The 19,667-nt window shown below is 36.0% G+C and overlaps 2 protein-coding genes across 3 annotated transcripts; one reads left to right on the forward strand and one right to left on the reverse strand.

Annotated features, from left to right (window-relative positions):
- Nucleotides 1-391: 391 nt before the first annotated feature.
- Nucleotides 392-1,956, reverse strand: LOC124637455 (dynactin subunit 5). The gene is made up of 4 exons (XM_047173954.1): nucleotides 1,796-1,956; nucleotides 1,533-1,720; nucleotides 1,090-1,201; nucleotides 392-880 (listed from the first exon to the last, which is right to left on the reverse strand). Exons 1-4 carry the CDS (start codon nucleotides 1,841-1,843, stop codon nucleotides 680-682), a joined length of 549 nt encoding a protein of 182 aa, XP_047029910.1. The 5' UTR covers nucleotides 1,844-1,956; the 3' UTR covers nucleotides 392-679.
- A 539-nt stretch (nucleotides 1,957-2,495) lies between these two features.
- Nucleotides 2,496-17,967, forward strand: LOC124637822. Of its 2 annotated transcripts, XM_047174509.1 has the most exons (9): nucleotides 2,496-2,630; nucleotides 2,707-2,767; nucleotides 3,066-3,189; nucleotides 12,532-12,622; nucleotides 13,911-14,051; nucleotides 15,033-15,112; nucleotides 16,901-17,009; nucleotides 17,273-17,411; nucleotides 17,731-17,967. In XM_047174509.1, exons 1-9 carry the CDS (start codon nucleotides 2,591-2,593, stop codon nucleotides 17,882-17,884), a joined length of 939 nt encoding a protein of 312 aa, XP_047030465.1. In that variant the 5' UTR covers nucleotides 2,496-2,590; the 3' UTR covers nucleotides 17,885-17,967. The 2 variants fall into 2 exon arrangements, with proteins under 2 accessions (XP_047030465.1, XP_047030466.1); XM_047174510.1 differs by lacking the exons at nucleotides 2,496-2,630; nucleotides 2,707-2,767 and adding an exon at nucleotides 2,853-2,942.
- Nucleotides 17,968-19,667: the final 1,700 nt, after the last annotated feature.

Raw genomic sequence — 19,667 nt, forward strand, 5'->3', positions numbered from 1 at the left:
GCCAACAGTTTGCGTAAATCTTCAGTATTACGTAAAAAGGAGTGGCTTTATTTTCGGATACACAAGGATAATATCCTTGAAAGTATCCATATTATGAAAATCTAGATTTTCAGTCGATCCGGAGGCCCGCCCCAAAATGAAACGGATAATATGAAGGTCGACGTCGAGGGGCGATGTTGAGAAAATCAGTTAAGGCAGACCCCGCCACCAAGTGGGATATAAAGTAGGAAAGAGGATGGCAGCATTTTGAGGACTCTTACATTATCAACTTTTAGATAAAAGTTGCTATTATAGTTATATTTTTAAGACCGATCAGCAGAAATTGGATTGGAGTTGATAATTATTACCTTAAAATATTACCCCGTTCAATTAAAATAATAAAACAACAAAATCTTGGAAAATGCTTCTTTAATCGAGAGCTTTAATAGCAAAGCCTTATAAAGTCTTTATTAGTTAATTAATATGCTTCCATACACTTAAACATAACGCTGAAATAAAAATAAATAATAATATTCTCCTTCATACAGTTTCCGGCTAAGAACATTACTTCACTGAAGTTAGCATATTTACATCTTGCACATGAACTTTAGTGTTGTTTTTGACTACTTTGAAGTCACTAGTAGCCAACTTCAGACAAGCAAAGCTACCTGACGGGAACTATTCGTGTAATTTAATACAATCATTGTACAGTAGTTGGTAAGAAATGTTGATAATAACTCTTGGTGAACTCCGTCATGAGATCAGGCATTGCTTCAGGTAGCGTTGTGATGAGGCGAGCTGGGCTTCCAGAGTATCTTGCAAATGAAGGCACTACAGTCTCAGCAGGGAGAACGGAATTGTCCTCAATCATACAGCAGTCTTTGAGCACACATCTCCGACCCTGTAATGAGAAAATATTTATTTTAATTTACTTGTAGTGAACCTCAGTGTTCATGGCTGTACAATATTCATTGTATGGATTGATAACATGTGTATTAAATAAAACAATTTTTTTCTAATCTTTTACAACAGTCTGGATGATTCCAGAGACCTTTGTTCCTAGTAAGACCATAGTTCTTTCCAGAATATCATTGAGAAATACAAACTTACAATAACAACATTCTTTCCGATATAGACGTAGGAGCCAACAACAGCTGCATTCACAACTGTGTTTTCACCAACAAATACGTGATCTCCCATTTGTAAAGGAAAGAATGCCACACTGGAAACAAAATTAAAATAATATTAGCTATGTTTTTTGTACGTATTTCATTTGGTATGGTTTCTCAAGTCTTTACTTCGATACAATGATGATAAAAACCTACGTACAATAACTCAAAAATACTGTTTCAATAACATGTTTGTTGATGAATTAATGAATTTAATTTAAGTTTTCCATTAGCAGGTACATATTTTGTTAGAGTTTTACCTAAGTGAGTCTATAAGCATAACTTTATTATTTTTCTATAGGAATTGGGCATATAAAGTTTAAAAACTATCTACCAAAGTATTTAACAATACTTTAAATGGTTTTAATGTTCAAACAAACTTACCCTTTACTAAATTTCTTGAAAGGAGGTCTTATAACCGAGCCTTTGCTTATGATACAAAACCTTCCTGTTTTCACATTTGCCAAGTCTCCTCTGATGATGGCATCGCTTTGCACTATTACTTTTCCGTGTAATACTATATTTTGAGATCCACAAAGCACTGTTTGTCTGCTTACTTTATTACCTGAAGCCTGAAAAAACAAACGAAATAAGTATTAAATTAAGTCTCATGAATATTCAATTTGTTGTGTGTGAATGTTACGTACAGTTTCTACGTATTCGGATTTGTTATAATAAGTGTCTTGAAGCTCCATAGTTTTTGAGTAAATATGTGTTTATTGTTTTATTTTCGAAAAATGTAAATGAATATGATTCACGGAAATGCAATTGCAATTGTCAGATTGTCACTGTCACGGCCTGTCACCATGAATGAAATATGACATTGACATGAATGACTTTTTGTCTGTTTACGTAGTTCGCTATGAATCCTGGGTTGAATGTGTATTCGTGAGCTAACTAAAAAACTTTCCATGAGCTTTCAAAAAACAAATCATTGTAGAAGTAGTGATTTTATAGCGATTATATTTTTCATTAAATTTTCTTATTGCATATTACAAAATTTTCATATTACTGGCACCGATTGCAGAAAAGAATCATGAAACGCCATTTAATAATGATTGTTTATGAATAATTTTCTTTTATTTTTCTATAACTTATGGCATTACAATTTTATTTTCACGAAAAATGGCCAGAGTTTTAATCAAACCTTACTTTATATTATTTTTGTTATTATATTTAACAAAGATGAATATAACCAATTAAAAATATCTAACTTTCTTTACTATAAATTATTTTATATTACCTAATAAATATTTTATTGGATTTATTAAAAAGTATTGACAACAACGGTTATAAAGCCATAGCCAATTACGAAAATTAAAAAAAAAAAACGAAAATAGAATTGGCGCCAACACAAACTATTATGTTTGTTTTTCTTATTTTTCCGTACCTAAGTGAAAATATTTAGGGATTGTGTAACCATATAAAAGTACTGAAGCAAAATGGATAGATACGTTATTAGAGAACCGAGGGTCGGAGCAGGTATGGATTAAAATTTGATCATGTTGCCGTAGCCCGAGTCACAACGTTGGCCAAAGAAATAAATATTATTTTTCAGAATATCCGCAGGGAAATCAAATGATAGCGTATTCAGTAAACGGAGGGAGAAATAATATGATGTAAGTAGGTATAGCCGTTTCGAATTGTAGATCTAGTTAAATGTGAGTTACCTGTCTATGAAGGAATACTCACTTAGTCGCAGTAGTTGGGTTCATACGAAACAAGATTATTTTTTTGGTATTAACTTTTAGGGCTGACCCCATTTCAAGGTAATGTTTTCAGTAAATCAAATAGGTAAGTACCTAAGGTAATATTGTACCTAGATATAGATTATAATTGCATAACTAGTTAGGTATTTATTAGCTTTCCTTCTTTTTAACTATTTTTTGAATCTCATATATTGAATTGCTTTTTCAGGCTTCCTGAAAACGTTAACTATAATAGTGGACGTTACACACATCCGTTCCCGAATATGCAGAATGTTTCTACCGCGAATTATGTGGATGTTGCGCAGATGAATACCCCAGTGTATGGACAAAATGTAAGTACCCATCATCCTCCGAGCCTTTTTCCCAATCATGTTGGGGTCGGCTTCCAGTCTAACCGGATTCAGCTGAGTACCAGTGCTTTACAAGAAGCGACTGCCTATCTGACCTCCTCAACCCAGTTACCCGGGCAACCCGATACCCCTTGGTTAGACTGGTGTCAGACTTACTGGCTTCTGACTACCCGTAACGACTGCCAAGGATGTTTAATGAGAGCCGGGACCTACAGTTTAACGTGCCATCCGAAACACAGCCAATGGTGTCTAAGATATACTTAGAAAGTACATACAAACTTAGAAAAGTTGCATTGGTACTTGCCTGACCTGGGATCGAACCCGCGCCCTCATACTTGAGAGGTTGGTCCTTTACCCAATAGGCCACAAAAAAATAGGCAAAATGTAAGTACCCAAGAAACAAAATTTGATACTATAAAGGTCCTGAGAACGTTTTGGAGCGTGCTAATTAGTGTTCATGTTAGTACTATAATGGTGTTGTAAACATTTACAAAACCCCAATTAGGCCCTAGTATTATCACGGATTTATTCTATAGAGACTACATAAAGGCTCTCACGGTGATAAGTCAGCTCTTTAGTTGAAATGTAAAAGTATCAAGAAACGCTCTTTAGTACTGAAATGGTGTTGTCTGCAACGTTTATGTAACTAAAAGTGCACTATAAAAGTAACCAAAACATGTCTATAGTGCTATTTTGCACCGTAAACGATTCCAGTTATCTTTTTTATCACACTGGTGACCATTTTGTTTGTGTTGTGATCGTGAATCGTGAGTGTTCTTCAAGAAAACAAAATATATCGGTAAGTTATGCTTTATGTCGTTTGCCATTGTTGCTTAACATAACATACTATAAAACATGCATGGACCGATATGGTCTTACTCTCCCATAACTTGCTCTTGCGAAAATTATTGTATCGATAAAATCATTATGCTGATTTCAAATTTGACAATGCGCCATTATAATTTACGTGTTTTAATTAAATTAAAATTAATAAAATAAGGACTGTTCCCGAATATGGCTGCTATAGTACACATTGGTTTCAGCCGTGCTGCTAATGTGCTATCATGGCCGAAAACAGCAGCCATATTGTTACCGAAAACGAAATAGGGTTCGTTGTCCAAATATAAAATAAACCTTTTTTTGTCATAATGCTGGAAGTAATTGTACGATTGCGTTTGTTTCAGTGCTTTGCCTGCGTCGTAACATACTAAAATTAACGATGGCATATCTAATGGACGTGGATTGTTTCCTGAGCAGATATAATTTTTGATTTTGATTTGAACATCAAAATCAACAGGAATCTTGTAAGATTCCTCAGTAGATTTGACTTTATTGGAGTACAGATTTTAATGTTTAATTTTTGATTTATAAAAAAGATATAATTATGTTGTTAAATAAAAAGATGCTTACGCTAATGTCACAATAATTGTGGTATTAGCGTATGCATCTTTTTGTTGATAGTTATTCTCAAGAAGTCGAGATTATGCCCGCCGAAGTGTTTTTTTTTCTATAATTGTTATCTGCCACACTCAGAATGGATACTTAAATTAGTCCTAACGAGTCCTTAACTAATTATCATCAAATCTGTTAATGAACGATACATCCCAGAGACGAAATTTAAGGGTTCATTAGTTAATGACAGCTTTAAGTATGCGTAGGGCAGAGTATCGTCAAATTGTCTTTGATAATGCTTATCGATAAACGAAAGGTGTAGCCGCACCTTAAAATGTGAAATTATAAGTAGCAAAAACTGTTATTTAAATACATTAAAACCTTGTATATCAACAATAGAAATAAGAATTTGTTAATTTCGGGATCATTTTTACGTAAAAACACCTATTTTCATGTAAATGATATAAAGTACATGGAAACTTTTTTCTGGTATCACTGTCAATATTGTACTGTCAGTGTCAAGGTTACGTTTAAAATTCTTGTTCCGTTAACCGTCAGGAAAGAAAAGTGTGATAAGCTCTGAAATAAATAGCTTTATCTTAACATATTATCATGGTAAGTTTCGTTTCTATGTACATTAGTAGCTGCACATATGTATTTGAAGAATTTAACTTGTCCTTGTTTCATTTTAGGAGTCTTCAGGAACAAGAGCCCCACGCAAACGTGTGGCTAATTTCACGGCGGACGAAAAAGCTTTGTTAGCACAATTAGTTAAAAAGAGACCAATCGTGGAATCTTAAATAACAGATGGCAAGTCAGTCGCCAAGAAACAAGCAGCATGGGATAGTATAACACAGGAGTTCAATCAGGAATCAATCACCAACTTCCAGACTACGGGCTGCTTTGTGAAAGTTTAAGAAAACTCAAAAAGCGATTTCGGCCCGACCTCCGACCGGCCGAGACCTCGAGCACAGCAGCCGCGCTTGCGACCACTAGATCAACGAGGAAGTCAAATAAACTTTGTACTACATAATTGGCCTCTTGTTCAACAATTAAAAAAGTATTCCTCTTATTTTATGGATTTTTATTTATTAAAAATTATATTATGAGAAAAATCTATCAACTATAGATTGTCGCACCAAAAATCCATTGCTGTTGGTTGTGCTTTCACGCCTTTCACTCAGGACAACATCATCATTCTCAATACGAGGAGATTCCCAGTTCTTTGGAACCAAATCATCAACCTGTAAAGAAATATTATGCAGTGTCGCACAAGCACATCTAACAGCCACAACTGTATCCATCTTAATGCCCATGCCAAGTTGGAGACAAGGAAACCTTCTTTTCCAAATACCAAAGCATCTTTCCAAAGTATTCCTGGTTTTTATTTGGCTTCTGTTGTAGTTTTCTTGTGCAGTTGAATTTGGTGATAAAAACGGTGTCAGTAGCACATTGCTAACTGCATACCCCTAAAATTATCCCTTTTAACACACCAGTATTCAGTGTTTGTTTACTTGCACTGCTGTTATAAATAAAACTATCATGGGTACTGCCAGTCCACCGGGCTACTAGATCATAAAATTCCAAGTTTGTCCCAGTGACTGCTTGAACATTGATAGAAAAATACCCTTTTATATTCCTATAGACTTCTAATGTTACTCCTCCTGGGCTTCTTATTTGGCCCCACTACTCTAAACCTTCTGGTATAGTCTACAAAATCAATAAAGTCAAGCAAATCACTCATCTTTACTTTATTGTTAAAACACTTCTATTCCTGAGACTTTTTAAAATATTTTATTTACTTTTATAACCTTAAACATAAATGTCAAAATCAATCATTAGAAAGTTAAGTAAAGGTTTTGCTTTACTTAACTTTAATTGTCATTAAGGGATGCTAACGGATCATTAATTGTCTCTGAGAGTGAGCTTTTTTAAATCTATACTAAGGAGCCGCTTAAGTAACCATTAACTGACTCTGAGTGTGGCAGTATGTTTTATTTTAATATTACTTATTGTGATGTCGACCGTAAGTGCCCCTATTTTTTCTAGGTTTAGAATATACATACATTCAAATACATCTTGCCATATGATCATGTTTATAATTAATAAACAAATAAGAAACATTAAGTCTTTTTTTTAAAACTCGGAACTAGTTTTCTTTATCATAATGGGAAAAAATACATCATAGAATCGTAAGTTATGCAGACAATTTCACATTTAATTGAATCTACTTTACAATTAACTTTCTGTTTAAGAATGCTATTATATTATGAGGTGCTCTCCCTCTTATATTCTTCATCCTTATTCCTGGCTAGACAAAAAGAAACATTATTGCTACAGCCCTGTTGTGGTAAAAAACAAATATTTTGTACAGAACCATGTGCTACAGTGTCGACAGTGTGTCTCCATTTATGAAATACTAGTCATATAATTGATTCTGAAAAGCTGGTATAGATGTAATTAGACCATTAATTATTCGTTTTAATCCTTTTATGTCACGCTTTAGTGTCGTATGAGTAACACAGACTCACTAATAGTGCTATTTAGAATGGTTATGTCTATAGAAGGGTTTTCATGACTTTTACAGAACTAGCCCCGTAGTAATAATGAGGGAGCTTTTAAAAAGCTAAAAGGTTGCATAATAGTTGTGTAAGGTGCTTTCATAGTGCAGATTAATCCTGTAATTATGTTTTTGATACTACTACAAAACTAGTACTATAAAAATCATTTTGACGCATTATTAGTGCAAAATAGATACATGAAAGGGTCGGTAAGGTCTTTAATAGTACTAAATAGTACCATAATCACTTTATACATATCTATTATAGTGCAAAACTTTAACGATTCTTTTGTATGGTCCTGTAAGCGTTCTAAGAGCTTAATTATAGAACTTAAATGCTCTTTATCTTATAGAATCAAAACGCTTTGTTAAAAACCTTTATATTACAGACAGTCATAATGGTTACCATTACAGGCCTACTATAACACTGATTGGTGACAAAACGCCTTGGTTATAGAAGCTTTTGTTACTTGGGTAGGTATCTAATGTAAGTAGGTAAATGTAGGTAGGTAGATAGATACCTTTATACCTATCCTCATTAAAAGTTTATTTATTTATTTATTTACTTATTGGAAAACCAACGGCTATACAAGACAATGTTGTAAACATATATAGAAACAGAAAGCCAATTATAGGTTTTCACGGATAATAATGGAATAACACGCTTAAAGCTAGGTAATCAGCTGGTCTATGAGGTATTAAAATTATAGTTACATAATACAAGGTTAAATTTTGAAAAAATCGTGATTTAGTTGCCTACGAACCACAGCACTCCTGGTATTGAATGGGTCAAAAGAGTACTCTTTACACAATTTGTTAAAATCCTTGCTCGCTCGCAACATATATGTATTCTGCCTATAGTTCGAAGATGACAATGGGACTGATATAGGTGGGTTAAACCGAACAGATTTTTGAGGGACTGCGAAATTAAGTTTTTGCAATAAATTAGGGCAGTCAATTTCATTTGACAGCAGTTTGAGTAGAAATGAACAGTCGGCTAAACGGCGTCGGTTTACAAGTGACTGAAGGTGGAATTTTTTGCATTGATTTATATAATTCTCTGACCTGTATGGTATATTGAGCCGATAACATAAAAATCTTATAAAACGTTTCTGAATGCTCTCTAAGCGATCAATATATTTGTCATAGCGTGGGTTCCAAATTTGTGATGCATACTCAAGGTGACTTCTTACAAATGCACAATAAAGAATTTTAAGTGTTTTACCTTTTTTAAAGCACTTGGATATTCTCATCACAAATCCTAAGGCTTTTGACGCTTTAGCAACTACTTGTTCAATGTGACTGTCAAATAAAAGCTTAGAATCGTGATAGACACCAAGGTCACGCACCCCATCACATCTTGGCAGTATTTGACCTTTGAGTTCGTAGTTGGCTAATATTGGTGCGCGTTTCCTACTAAAGGTGACTATAGAGCATTTAGAAGGGTTAAGGTCCAGTTTATTAGTTTGACAGTAAGTGTCAAGTCTTGATAAGTCAGATTGAAGTGCTTCAGCGTCCTTTATTGACGATATGGACGAATAGATTTTCATATCGTCTGCAAAGCAGAGAAGATTAGAATGGCGGAAGCAAGAGTCGATGTCGCTTACATAGATGATGAAGAGCAATGGGGCCATAAGGGAGCCTTGAGGCACACCGCTAGGGATCAAAATCCAGCTGGATGTGTAGTTAGCGATAACAACAGATTGAGATCTATTTTCTAAATAAGAAGAAAACCACCGTAGCAGGTCACCTCTTATGCCATTACTACAAAGCTTCATTTTGAGGATGTTGTGGTCTATTCTGTCGAAGGCTTTGCTGTAATCAGTGTAAACGACATCGACTTGTGCTCCACCATCCATTCCCGCTGTTACGTAATCATTCAACAAGGCCAAATTCGACACTGTCGAACGACCTTTCAGGAAACCATGTTGCGAGGAACTGAAAGTACACTTGAGTGCTGCGTAGACCTGATCATATACTACCTTCTCAAAGACCTTAGCCACAGTGCACAGTTTAGATATTGGTCTATAGTTAATAATTTCATTTTTCGAGCCTTTTTTATGTACGGGAGTGATATAAGCCGACTTCCAGATTTGGGGAACGGTAGATGTGGAAATTGATTTCTTGAACAGTAGTGATATCGGCAGAGCAATAGATTTAGCAGTTCTTATTATAAATTTGGGAGACAAATTATCAGGGCCAGCAGATTTAGACGGATCGAGGTTAGTCAACAATTTAGTAATGTGTTCAATATCAATTTCGATGGAGCAAATATCACCTACAGCATTAATATTCGTCATGTGTTGGGGTACAGAAGGTCTAGAATTAGTTCCTGCGTCATTAATGGAATCAAGGAATGTAGAATAAAAATGGGAAGAGAACGCATTACAGATGTCATTACCGGAAGAGATAGTTTTATCTTCATATTTGAAGTAGCTAGGCATTGAATTAGACTTCGAACGTTGCTTAACAAAACTCCAAAAATGCTTAGGGTTCTTCTCAATGGAAGCTTCAGTAGATGACAAATAATTTAAGTAGCAACTGGCTTCCATTGTTTTCACTCTGTCACGTAGCATCTTAAAAGTAACCTCATCAGAAAGTCTACCATACAGCTTGTATTTTCGGTGATATTTAGATTTCTCTTTAATCAGACGTATAAGTGAGGGGGAGTACCAAATTGGGTAAGAGTTTGGACGGATACTTTTAGATGGAATGTATTTGTTTCTTAGATCTGCCATGGTGCTATAAAAATAGTCTACACTCTCCTCAAGGGAACTATTCGCAAAATTATTGACCCAGTCTGTAGCCGATATTTCATTATTAATTGAAGAAAAGTCACACCTATCATACAGATATCTGGTATAGGGTGCAGGTGTCAAATAATCGTATGCTGCAAAGTTTAAGTCGATAAAAAGTGCGGGGTGATATTTGTCAACAGGTGCTAAGGGCGCTGGACATTCGCTCACGCAAACACCGTCATCGTTGCATAACACTAAATCCAAAATTTTTCCATAGAAGTTTACAATGCTATTGAACTGACTTAGGCCCATGACTCGTAATTCATCCACTAAAATACATTCGTCAGGACTTTTAGTAATTGAGGGTAACAGTGAATTATTAACCGAATTCCAAGATATTCCGCTTAAATTAAAGTCGCCCACAATCAAAAACTTATCGTTGTTAACATTATTCATAATTAAAGTATTTAAGTTATTAATGAAATTTAACAACTGGTTTGAGAAAGAATATCCCTGATTTTGCCTACACAAATAAACAACACCTAAATTTAACTTAAAACAATTTCTAGTAATAGGATCACGTAAACTTATTGACACCCACAAGTCTTCGGCGGAGGAGTGGAATAACGGCTGGGGTACTGCAGATATGTGTTTTTTTATTGCGATTAAAACACCCCCACCACGGGTTTGTCCAGTAAGAATATAATCGCGGTCACGGCGCCACACAATATACTGATCACTAAATAATTCGGAGTCCGAGATGCCATCCACCAACCAGGTTTCCGTCAATACAACAATATCATAAGCATTCGCGCATAGTAGTCTAAAAAAGCCATCAGTTTTAGTGCGAAGTCCTCGAACATTTTGGTAATAGATTCGCAAGTTCTTTATAATTAAATTGTTAGCCATTGAAGTCAGGAAAGGTCATAGCATCACCGTAGGTAAATAATAGTGCAAAGCATAACAGAATGAAAGTGCATATTTCTGTATAAAATAGAAATATTATTGCGGGTAAAATTAGGTAAAAGTAGGCGACAGCGCCAGCGGCGGCAGTTGTGCGAGCGGGCAAGTACATACTCAACTTGCGCAAAGATGTATGAAGCGTGAAAGGGATGGATATATTTTGTGTTAGCGTTATGAATGGAACATTGTGGTAAACAATATAATAAAAGCCAGGTGTGAGGTGATTAGCAGCGGCAGAGAAGCTAAACATTTTACAACTACTTAATGAATGCAAGGATTTGATTAAGCCAGTGCATTTTTTTACAAACTTTATAACAGTTACAAAATTTATGTGATTTAGTCGATAAGTTATACATTTAAGATAGTAAAGAGATACATTTTGAGTAACGCAATAGATTAAATAATTTTGTTTAAATCCTTTTCTGTGTTGATGACAAGTACATGAGCACCGTCATGTTTACGGACGTGAATTTTACCGTGCTTAACCCAGACATACTTGACATCTTTCTCCTTCGCCACAGTCCTTGTCTTATTGAGTAGTTTCTTCGAAGTCGAGTTAAGATGGTCATTGATATAAACCTTAATGACTGGGCCCTTAAATTCAAGGTCATGAGTAGTTAGGCCTTTGACGGCACGTGCAGCAGCGATAAAGTCCTCCTTAATGTATCTATTTAAGAAGCTCACAACGATAGATTTTTCCTTAGAATTGAAGATTGGTATTCTTGATATATAGTTAACCTGTGTTCTAGGGAATATGTAATTCACCTTTTGGCTAATTTTCTCCAAAATTGCAAACAGGTTCTCGTTTTTATTGCACGGAATACCCTTAATTTCAATATTGTTTAGCCTGGATCTTTGGTCATTACTCGACAGTTCCGAATTCATGCTATCGATTCCAGTTTGCATTGAGTCAACTTTACTTTGAAGACCTTCAAGGCAGATTATTCTGGACTCAAAGTTATCGAGTCTCGCCGCAAACTCCTCCAACCTGCCACTATCAAATTCAATGCTTCTTTTAAGTTCTCCAAGTTCATCCCTCATGCTCCGAACGTCTTCTTGAAGCTTGTTAAATCCAGCCAATTGCGCTTTCAATTCCCGAATCTCACCAAGAATTGTTTCATTCGAGACCGAATCTGGAGACTGCACAGCGGGGGATGGAGAAGGAGATGTCGTGCGGCAAGCCATGCACTTCCACAGAGCGCGTCTTTCTGTGCCCAACTTTCTCCATCCTGATTCGCAAATACTCACGCAACCAAAGTCATAGTGCTTCTTGCAGACACCACATTGTACACCGTCATTAAATTCCATATTGCAAGCTGCACACTTCATCGCGACACCAAAACTTTTTCGCAATTAATAAAAGGTTGCGGATCCCTGATCACCGGGCTAACAAGCTTATGCGTGCTTAGTCAGTGAATGCGCGAGCGCTACTGAAGTTAGGTATATATTTTCTTAAAAATGTTGATAGCTAAGTATTACATTATGTTTTTCCGTACGGAGTTAGGAGATAGACAGTTTACGTGGAGTGAGCGCCATTTAGCTCTAGGTACCTACGATTCTGAATAGAACACGAACCACATAGAACATTGAGAACGTATGAGGCGTCAAATGGCTAATTTCAGGATTGTATGCATTTTTCATCAGATAATAAATTACATTTACTCCTTTTAGATGTTACTAGGTCAGACTCCAATGATGACTGGAATTGACCCCAGATATTTGGCGAATTATTCAGATAACAGCGCTCAATTTATTGTTACAGGTGAGTATATGACCTCTTACCTAAGTATATTACTTACCTACAATTAAAAAATACGCCTCCAACAGAGGATAGTTTAAGATACCTAAACGAACCACTCAAACAAAACTCTTTACAGTTTAGTTAAGAAATTGATAGACACTTTCCTGCCTCCTATGATTCTTGGAATTTTATCAAATTATGACTCCGTATTGTACACTATGGCACTGGACTGGATTATAAATCCCATCAAATATATTATCACTTAATTCAGTAGGTGATACAAACGTTCAGTATTATAATGACAATGGACAACGTTTATGACTTTCGGACACGCAACTTGATCATTACGCAGATGTAGATACCTACCTGATTTAGGCATCGTTCAGACCAAACGTATTGTCGGCCGCTGACTGTGAGCGCGCGGCGGACGCGCATTGCCTACGCGGACGCAGTTGCCGAATAGCGCCGCTCCGCCGCGCCCGCACCGCCGCGCGCATCGGCCGCAATACACTCGAGAAACAAACTTCAATGAGGACAGACGTGACACGTGACACCTCGCGATGTTCGACACCGAAAAGTTTATTGCAGAAGTACATTCTAGAGAATGTATTTGGAATGCGAATTCAGAAGAATTTAGTGATAGAAACTTACGAAGATGCGCTTGGGAAGACATAGCATCTGTTATGTATGAAGATTGGGGGGTTCAAATACTGAGCTCTTTTATGTGTAGAATAGTCAGCCGCTCAGCGTACGCATCTAGTGTGAACCTACACGAGCCTATTCTTTTGTTCACACATGTAGCGCATCGTACGCTATAGCTTATTGTCGGCTTGGTGAGTACGCGTACTGCAGATTGAGTCGACGTTCATACTGGGGCAGACAGTGAGTATACTCACAGTCAGCGGCGGACAATACGTTTGGTGTGAACAATCCCTTAGATGTTAAGGCTGATGAGTTTATCAAAGAAAACTTTAAATGTGCATTAATATACATTAGGAACTCTTGCACACTGCATATTAAACTGTCGGCCGATTGTTTACCCGATGGTTACCTATTTTGAAGGGAAACATTAATTCTATCAAACTATTTATTCGGTCTGATAGGTATAGGTACCATTGATTTACTCATACTTACGAATTTATTTACGAGCCTGTTCAATCTATCGGACTAAGTTTGCAAGGGTGCTCTAAACAGTAAAATATACTTCTTTAGAGTAAATCATATTTGTGATCTGTTTTGCTGTCTTCGGGAATTGTATTCAGCGTGGATATGATATGGATAATTTTAACGAATTCGTTTAATTTTCTAGGCCAACAAATGCAAAGGGAACCTCCCGCATCACCTATGAACACAGGATTCGGAGCGAACTATCTAAACACTAACTTTGGGGGCGCAGATAGGAATAAAGCTAAAACTTTTACTCCTCAAGTACTAACAAGTATTAATAGTGGTGAGTTCACGATTTAGCTGAACTTCAGTCTAGCTGTCAGTCAGGCCACTGGAGCGTTACTTTCAGCTAAAGATTAATTAAATGAAGATTCATTCATTTATATTAGTGGTTGGTCAGACCATTGATCTAGAAGTCTCGGGTCTGATTGTAAGCTCGCATCTTAGTTCTTAAAACATTTTGTTAGTATCATTTGTTGTGCTAGAGTTGACATCGGATATTCATCCTGGACATAGAAAAAAAGAAGGATGGGAATTCTATAGAGGTAGGAAGCTTAGCAATAAGTATCTGTGTCCTTATAACGTACGATTTTTACATAGCACCAGAAATTGCCAAAAATGCTGTCTCGTATGAAGGAACACCAAAAACCTGTTTCCAGCACAAGCAAAATAATTATAAGCCAATGGAGCCAGTTCAGCAGAAGGGTAAGGTTTTAATATTGGTAATAGAATACCTTATAAAAAAATAAATAACAAGATTAAAATTATTTTACTTCAGAACTCTATCTAAACTTTTCTTCCGTGTGTAGGAAACATACGTGGTGGATCTGTGTACATTATTCAAGTAGTTGTAAGTTAACTCTTAAAGTTAACTATTGAACAAGATCGCGGAACTTCAAACAAAACATGCACACAAAGTAATGAACCCACAAATTGTGCGCTGTCAAACATAAAAGTATTCTTGGCCGACCTGTGCTAAAGCCCCGTAACTCAGTCTAACAAGCTCATTACTCTGTATTTTCGAGAGAAGTAAGTTCTAAAGGGAAACTTCGCGATACTTGGCAGGATACGCGTTTCAAGTTGAGCCCCCAATGGGTTGAGTTCAAAAAGTCTCCCCTATCACCGTAAGAACGTGATTTAATTAAAGACGTGTACCCACTTTGTTTGAAACATACGCCGTGTTCTAGTTGCTAGGCCAGATTTTGCAAAATTGATGCTGATCGTCTGGAAACTAGCGACGTGAATATTGCATTTTCATTTCCAGTAACCCCCAAAAAACCTATGGATGTAGAAGTGAAAAACGAACCGCAACACCAAGTTTTGACAAGAATGGACAAACTTAAGGTAAATGACACCTACATGTTTGAACAGATTTTAATTTTCTTGGGACTATTAAATTATGAACTGAATGTTTAGTTTGGAAAGTACATAGGTACTTGAATAAAGGATAATAATCCTCGCCTACTAATTTTCATAATTCTCTCACGTAATATTTAAGCACAAAGTATCGTCCCCTTTTAAGTCCAACTCTAGTATATCAACACTCCGTACCTTCCCAAGGGTATAATATCCCATTCTACCCAAACCTGTATTTAATCTCGCATTTATAATTCATATAGCAGTTGGATTACATAACTTTACTACAGTTGAGGTAACCGGAACCCAAATATCTCACCTCATTTCATCAAAAGTCAAATATCAATCTCATAAACTTGAGCACCTTCATTTTGTTTGAGCTCCTGTTACACCGAAGTGTGTCAAACAAATACCGAACAATAACAAAGAACTCAACAATTTCAAAACAATAGAAAATGTAAGTTCGCTTTCCTCATTCATGTCAATTTATCATCGCCACATGGCTTGGTAAGGACATCAAATTGCAATACGATATCCAATAAAGTATAAAAAATTGCTCACAAGTGCTCGCTCTATAGGGATAGACTACGTGTAAGAATTTATAGCACTGTTTATTGACTTTTAATATTTTGGGTACCTATTTGTTTTTCTCGTAGACGAGATTTACCAGACATGTAGATCTGGATGTTTCAGTATTCTCTTTGGGGAAGGACACATTTGTTATAAATGATAGTAATTTCACATGTCGGTAATGTATGATTGTGTGTAGAGTTCTTCGTTGCATTCCTCTTAAACTTCGTAGTGGTTGAAATGACCAACAATTAATTTAATAACATCTGCAACCGTTCTCAATGTGAACCCACGTCACTAAGCTACTGGTCTGACAGACGGCCTCCATCAGAAACTATACAGTCTTGACTTCAGTCATAAAATGAAAACTTAAAGAAATTGCTTGTAATAAAAGTAACAGCGGGCATTTTTCTTCTTTGTCATCTCTGGCCCAGAGGGTCGCATTGTGGGGACAGTGCCCTTGCAATAATAGGGCAGAATGTATTGGGGACATTTCTACATATTTATGTTGGGTTTTACGATGAGAGTTATTTCTTTTGATCCCTAAACTTATCATTTCTTATTATACGTGAGTAGTTATTCTTACTATTCATAATTTTTGGGTCATCTATATCGTCTGTCAGGTTTAAACCATTTCAAATACCACTATTTTTGTACGTTAAGTTCAGCCAGGTTCTTTCTTTAAATTCTTAGTTTCCTGAGAGATGCTCGGCAGCAATCAGTGGGCAGTTCTTGTCACTGACTTGTTCTAAGTAAATACAGTGAAGTTCATTGCGGGAAGTGTGCCGGTGCGCTCGGCCGATGCAATATCCGCGCCTTTGTCTTTGAAAAAAGTGATTTCTTGAACATCCCTTTAGGCCGTTCGATTAAGCGTCGCAAAGAGATAAGTAAGGTCTACTATTTCCGGCGCTTTGGCTGTTGTTTTTTTGTGCCAGATTATTGTTGGAGTACGCTATGGGTGGAATTTTGGGATGGTTTTGTCAACTACAATATTGATCAGAGTCGTTCTTTTTCTTCCTATTACGAAGCGACCAGAACCGCAAACAAAACACCTTTAAATAGACGTCCATTTTTTACCACCCTCAACTGAATAATGTGTGTCTATTTTTCTATCTTTAGCTACAATCTCTCCCACTCGTAAATAGCTTATGATCGCACATATCTACAGTCTGCGGCGATGTTATAATAATAAACGGTCGCATTCAGGCGCTTCACAAAAGCGGTCCGAGGGCGTTTTCCGGTCCAGTGGAGAAGGTGCTTAAATGGCACAAGGCTTTGCAGGACATCGGCGTTTTTGTATTTTACGAAATAGTTGGTAAGTTTGATTGATGAGATTATGTTATATTTCATTCGTTTGATAAGCTAAATGCTTTGTTGAAGATAAGATGAAGGATAAAAGGAGAAGAAAATGTTAGTTGTGGTCCGAAAAAATGCCCGGGCTCTAAAATAGATTGTCGAATAGATTTCAAAACTTATGTCAACGTTTTATTGTTTGTTATGCAAAGCTAAGCAAAAAGTTTCCAAAACATTTGGAAACTTTTGTATACCTAGCTTTTCAGTGATAAAAATATTTTTCAGCCAAATGTGTGAGCGTAAGATCTGGAGAGTCTTGCGCTAAGATCCTTGTTATAAGAGATGACAGCGGCCCTGCAATGCAAGTTGTATACTACGAGATAGATTTTCTTCTCGCAGAATTGAAACTCCCCACCACCGTGAGGTAAGATGACACATTGTTTGTAAACACAAAACTAAATTGTTTCCATTTGTACGCTTGTGTGAACTAGGGATGAGATATAATTGAATTGCTACCGTCCTTTGTAGACCTTGCTGTAATCCGGGTCTTAATCCCCAGTCGCGGCTTTTAGTGGGGCGATAAACAAACGAATGTTGATAGTTTATTTCGTTGTTTATGCCTGTACCAGATTTAAGTTTTATGAGTAGGTATTATGGGGCTTTTTACTGTGGTTTACTTGGGTAAACCAAAGGTAAAACTTATAAAAGATTTTACCAGATTTTCTAGTTCACATAAATTTTAGGGTGATAGGAAGAATGATGCCAGGAACTTGTAGACTTCAAGCATTCAGCGTCCGTCCGGCGACAGGGGATGACGTCGCGACCTTGCAGCGTCGAGCTGCAGTAGCGGCCCACCATGTTGCACGGCTCTGTAAAGAGTATGGAGTCAACCAGTAATTGTCTATGGTTTGTGATTGATTTGATTTTTAAATAAATGAAATGTTGGTTGTTACGTTAATTATTCTAAAAATATGTTTTTGTTTCTTATCAGCAATGTATTTACTTGTTTTTAAATAACTATAATTTGAAATAATTATTTTGATAAATAGAACAAGGCAATGGAGGCTTTTATTGAATGATGCTCGTATCTAACTTGATGAATAAATGATATCATATATAGGCAAGATGCAGAACATATTCCTCGTAACCTCTGAAACACGAAACCATCACGCCAAATCTTGTTACGTGATATTATCCTGTAAATGCAAACAGAATGTCTACAGAAGCGGTAAGGTTATTATATACAAATCCCATTTTGCTGAAAGTTTGCACCTGCGCAGTTACGGGAACTTTACTACCGTTGTGTGAATGTGATCGTAAAACAAAGATATCCTATGAATTTGTAGTTAATCCCACTGCTCCTTTTATGACATTATGATGAGCTTTACAAGTCCCTACTCGGCACTTATTTTGAAGAATTTTGGTAGGTTTAGGAACGTGGGAATTGATAACGTTCGTTCTAAGCAAGGAGGTGACTTTAAAAACCAAGAAAATTGGATTTCTAGCAGGAGAATTGGATTTTTGTTTCTGACTTAAATTGAAAATCAAATGAACCAAATAAATACCTACAAAATATAAAAAGGCTATTCCTATTGAGGCAATAAATAATCATATTTTAAATCACCTAAGTGCTTGATAGACCAGTGTATGGTAATGAGTCTCAATTTTGGCATCTACCCAAGATTCGATAGCACTGTTTACGTAGTTTTCTTAAATAATAAAGCAGCTTAAGTTCACCGAGAGGCATAGCAAAGCATTTTCGAGTGACATTAAGAAAATACCCACGAGATTGCGGGGCAGATGTCGTTGAGAGTCTGCCAAGAAAAAAGCGCTTATTTCAATTCATTGTAGAATGAAATTCCTAGAATTTGATATAATGAAGTGGTTCATTGTTTATTCAGTAACTTTGGAATTTGAACCAAGGATTTATTTTTTATCATCACGTATATTTGTAACATACATATTTTTACAGTAATGTATTTGTTACCTACCTATACCAAACTACTCTTACTTTCTCTGCTTTCTTACCTACCAAAATTCTCTTTTTCAAATTAATATTTCAAACTGATAGCTGTAGGTATGCCAGATCTATATCAGAATTCTCTCGGATTAATTCCGAAGTCACGAGAACTCTTTGAAGTTAATCTAAGTTACTGACTTTACTGAAATGACAAATTTATAGCAGTTCCTTTCTGAAAAAAACACAGGTCTTATTGTGCTATTTTCTTAAAACGTAACATTGTTTAACTGTGAATGATTAAATTTAACATATGTATCTTGGAATATTTTGTTGTTCAATGTTTCCTGTTTCATTTAACTGTATTCACCAAAATGACTCACATAAAAGTTTCAATAGTTTATTGGAACTTTTCCGTGAAATTTCGCGTAACTAATTGCTTACCAGGCACAAAACTAAACGCAGGCAATTACTCTACATAACAAAACTATTCGACTCAAACCTATTCATTAGGAAGCATTTATACGAGCTGAAAATTTCATTAACAACCTAAGAACTTTATCTTGACTGAAATTAAGATTTTCCTGTTAACAGTCTATTAACATGCAAATTGCATATTAATTTTAGCAAAATGGACGACGATTAAAAGTTAATATAAAGGATCAAAAGATCGTTTTACGGTGTAATACGGTACTTGGCGAGTGATTAACTAAGGTTTTAAAT

This window comes from Helicoverpa zea, chromosome 16 (assembly GCF_022581195.2).
Source record: "Helicoverpa zea isolate HzStark_Cry1AcR chromosome 16, ilHelZeax1.1, whole genome shotgun sequence".
NCBI classification, from domain to species: Eukaryota; Metazoa; Arthropoda; class Insecta; order Lepidoptera; family Noctuidae; genus Helicoverpa; species Helicoverpa zea.

Coding starts and splice junctions, on each gene's coding strand:
- LOC124637455 (XM_047173954.1), bottom strand. CDS start 1,843: ATGGAGCTTCAAGACACTTATTATAACAAATCCGAATACGTAGAAACT. Junction 1,721..1,795: donor AATCCGAATACGTAGAAACT/GTACGTAACATT, acceptor TTGTTTTTTCAG/GCTTCAGGTAATAAAGTAAG. Junction 881..1,089: donor TCGGAAAGAATGTTGTTATT/GTAAGTTTGTAT, acceptor TTCTCATTACAG/GGTCGGAGATGTGTGCTCAA.
- LOC124637822 (XM_047174509.1), top strand. CDS start 2,591: ATGGATAGATACGTTATTAGAGAACCGAGGGTCGGAGCAG. Junction 2,768..3,065: donor GGAGGGAGAAATAATATGAT/GTAAGTAGGTAT, acceptor TTGCTTTTTCAG/GCTTCCTGAAAACGTTAACT. Junction 17,412..17,730: donor AAACTCCCCACCACCGTGAG/GTAAGATGACAC, acceptor CATAAATTTTAG/GGTGATAGGAAGAATGATGC.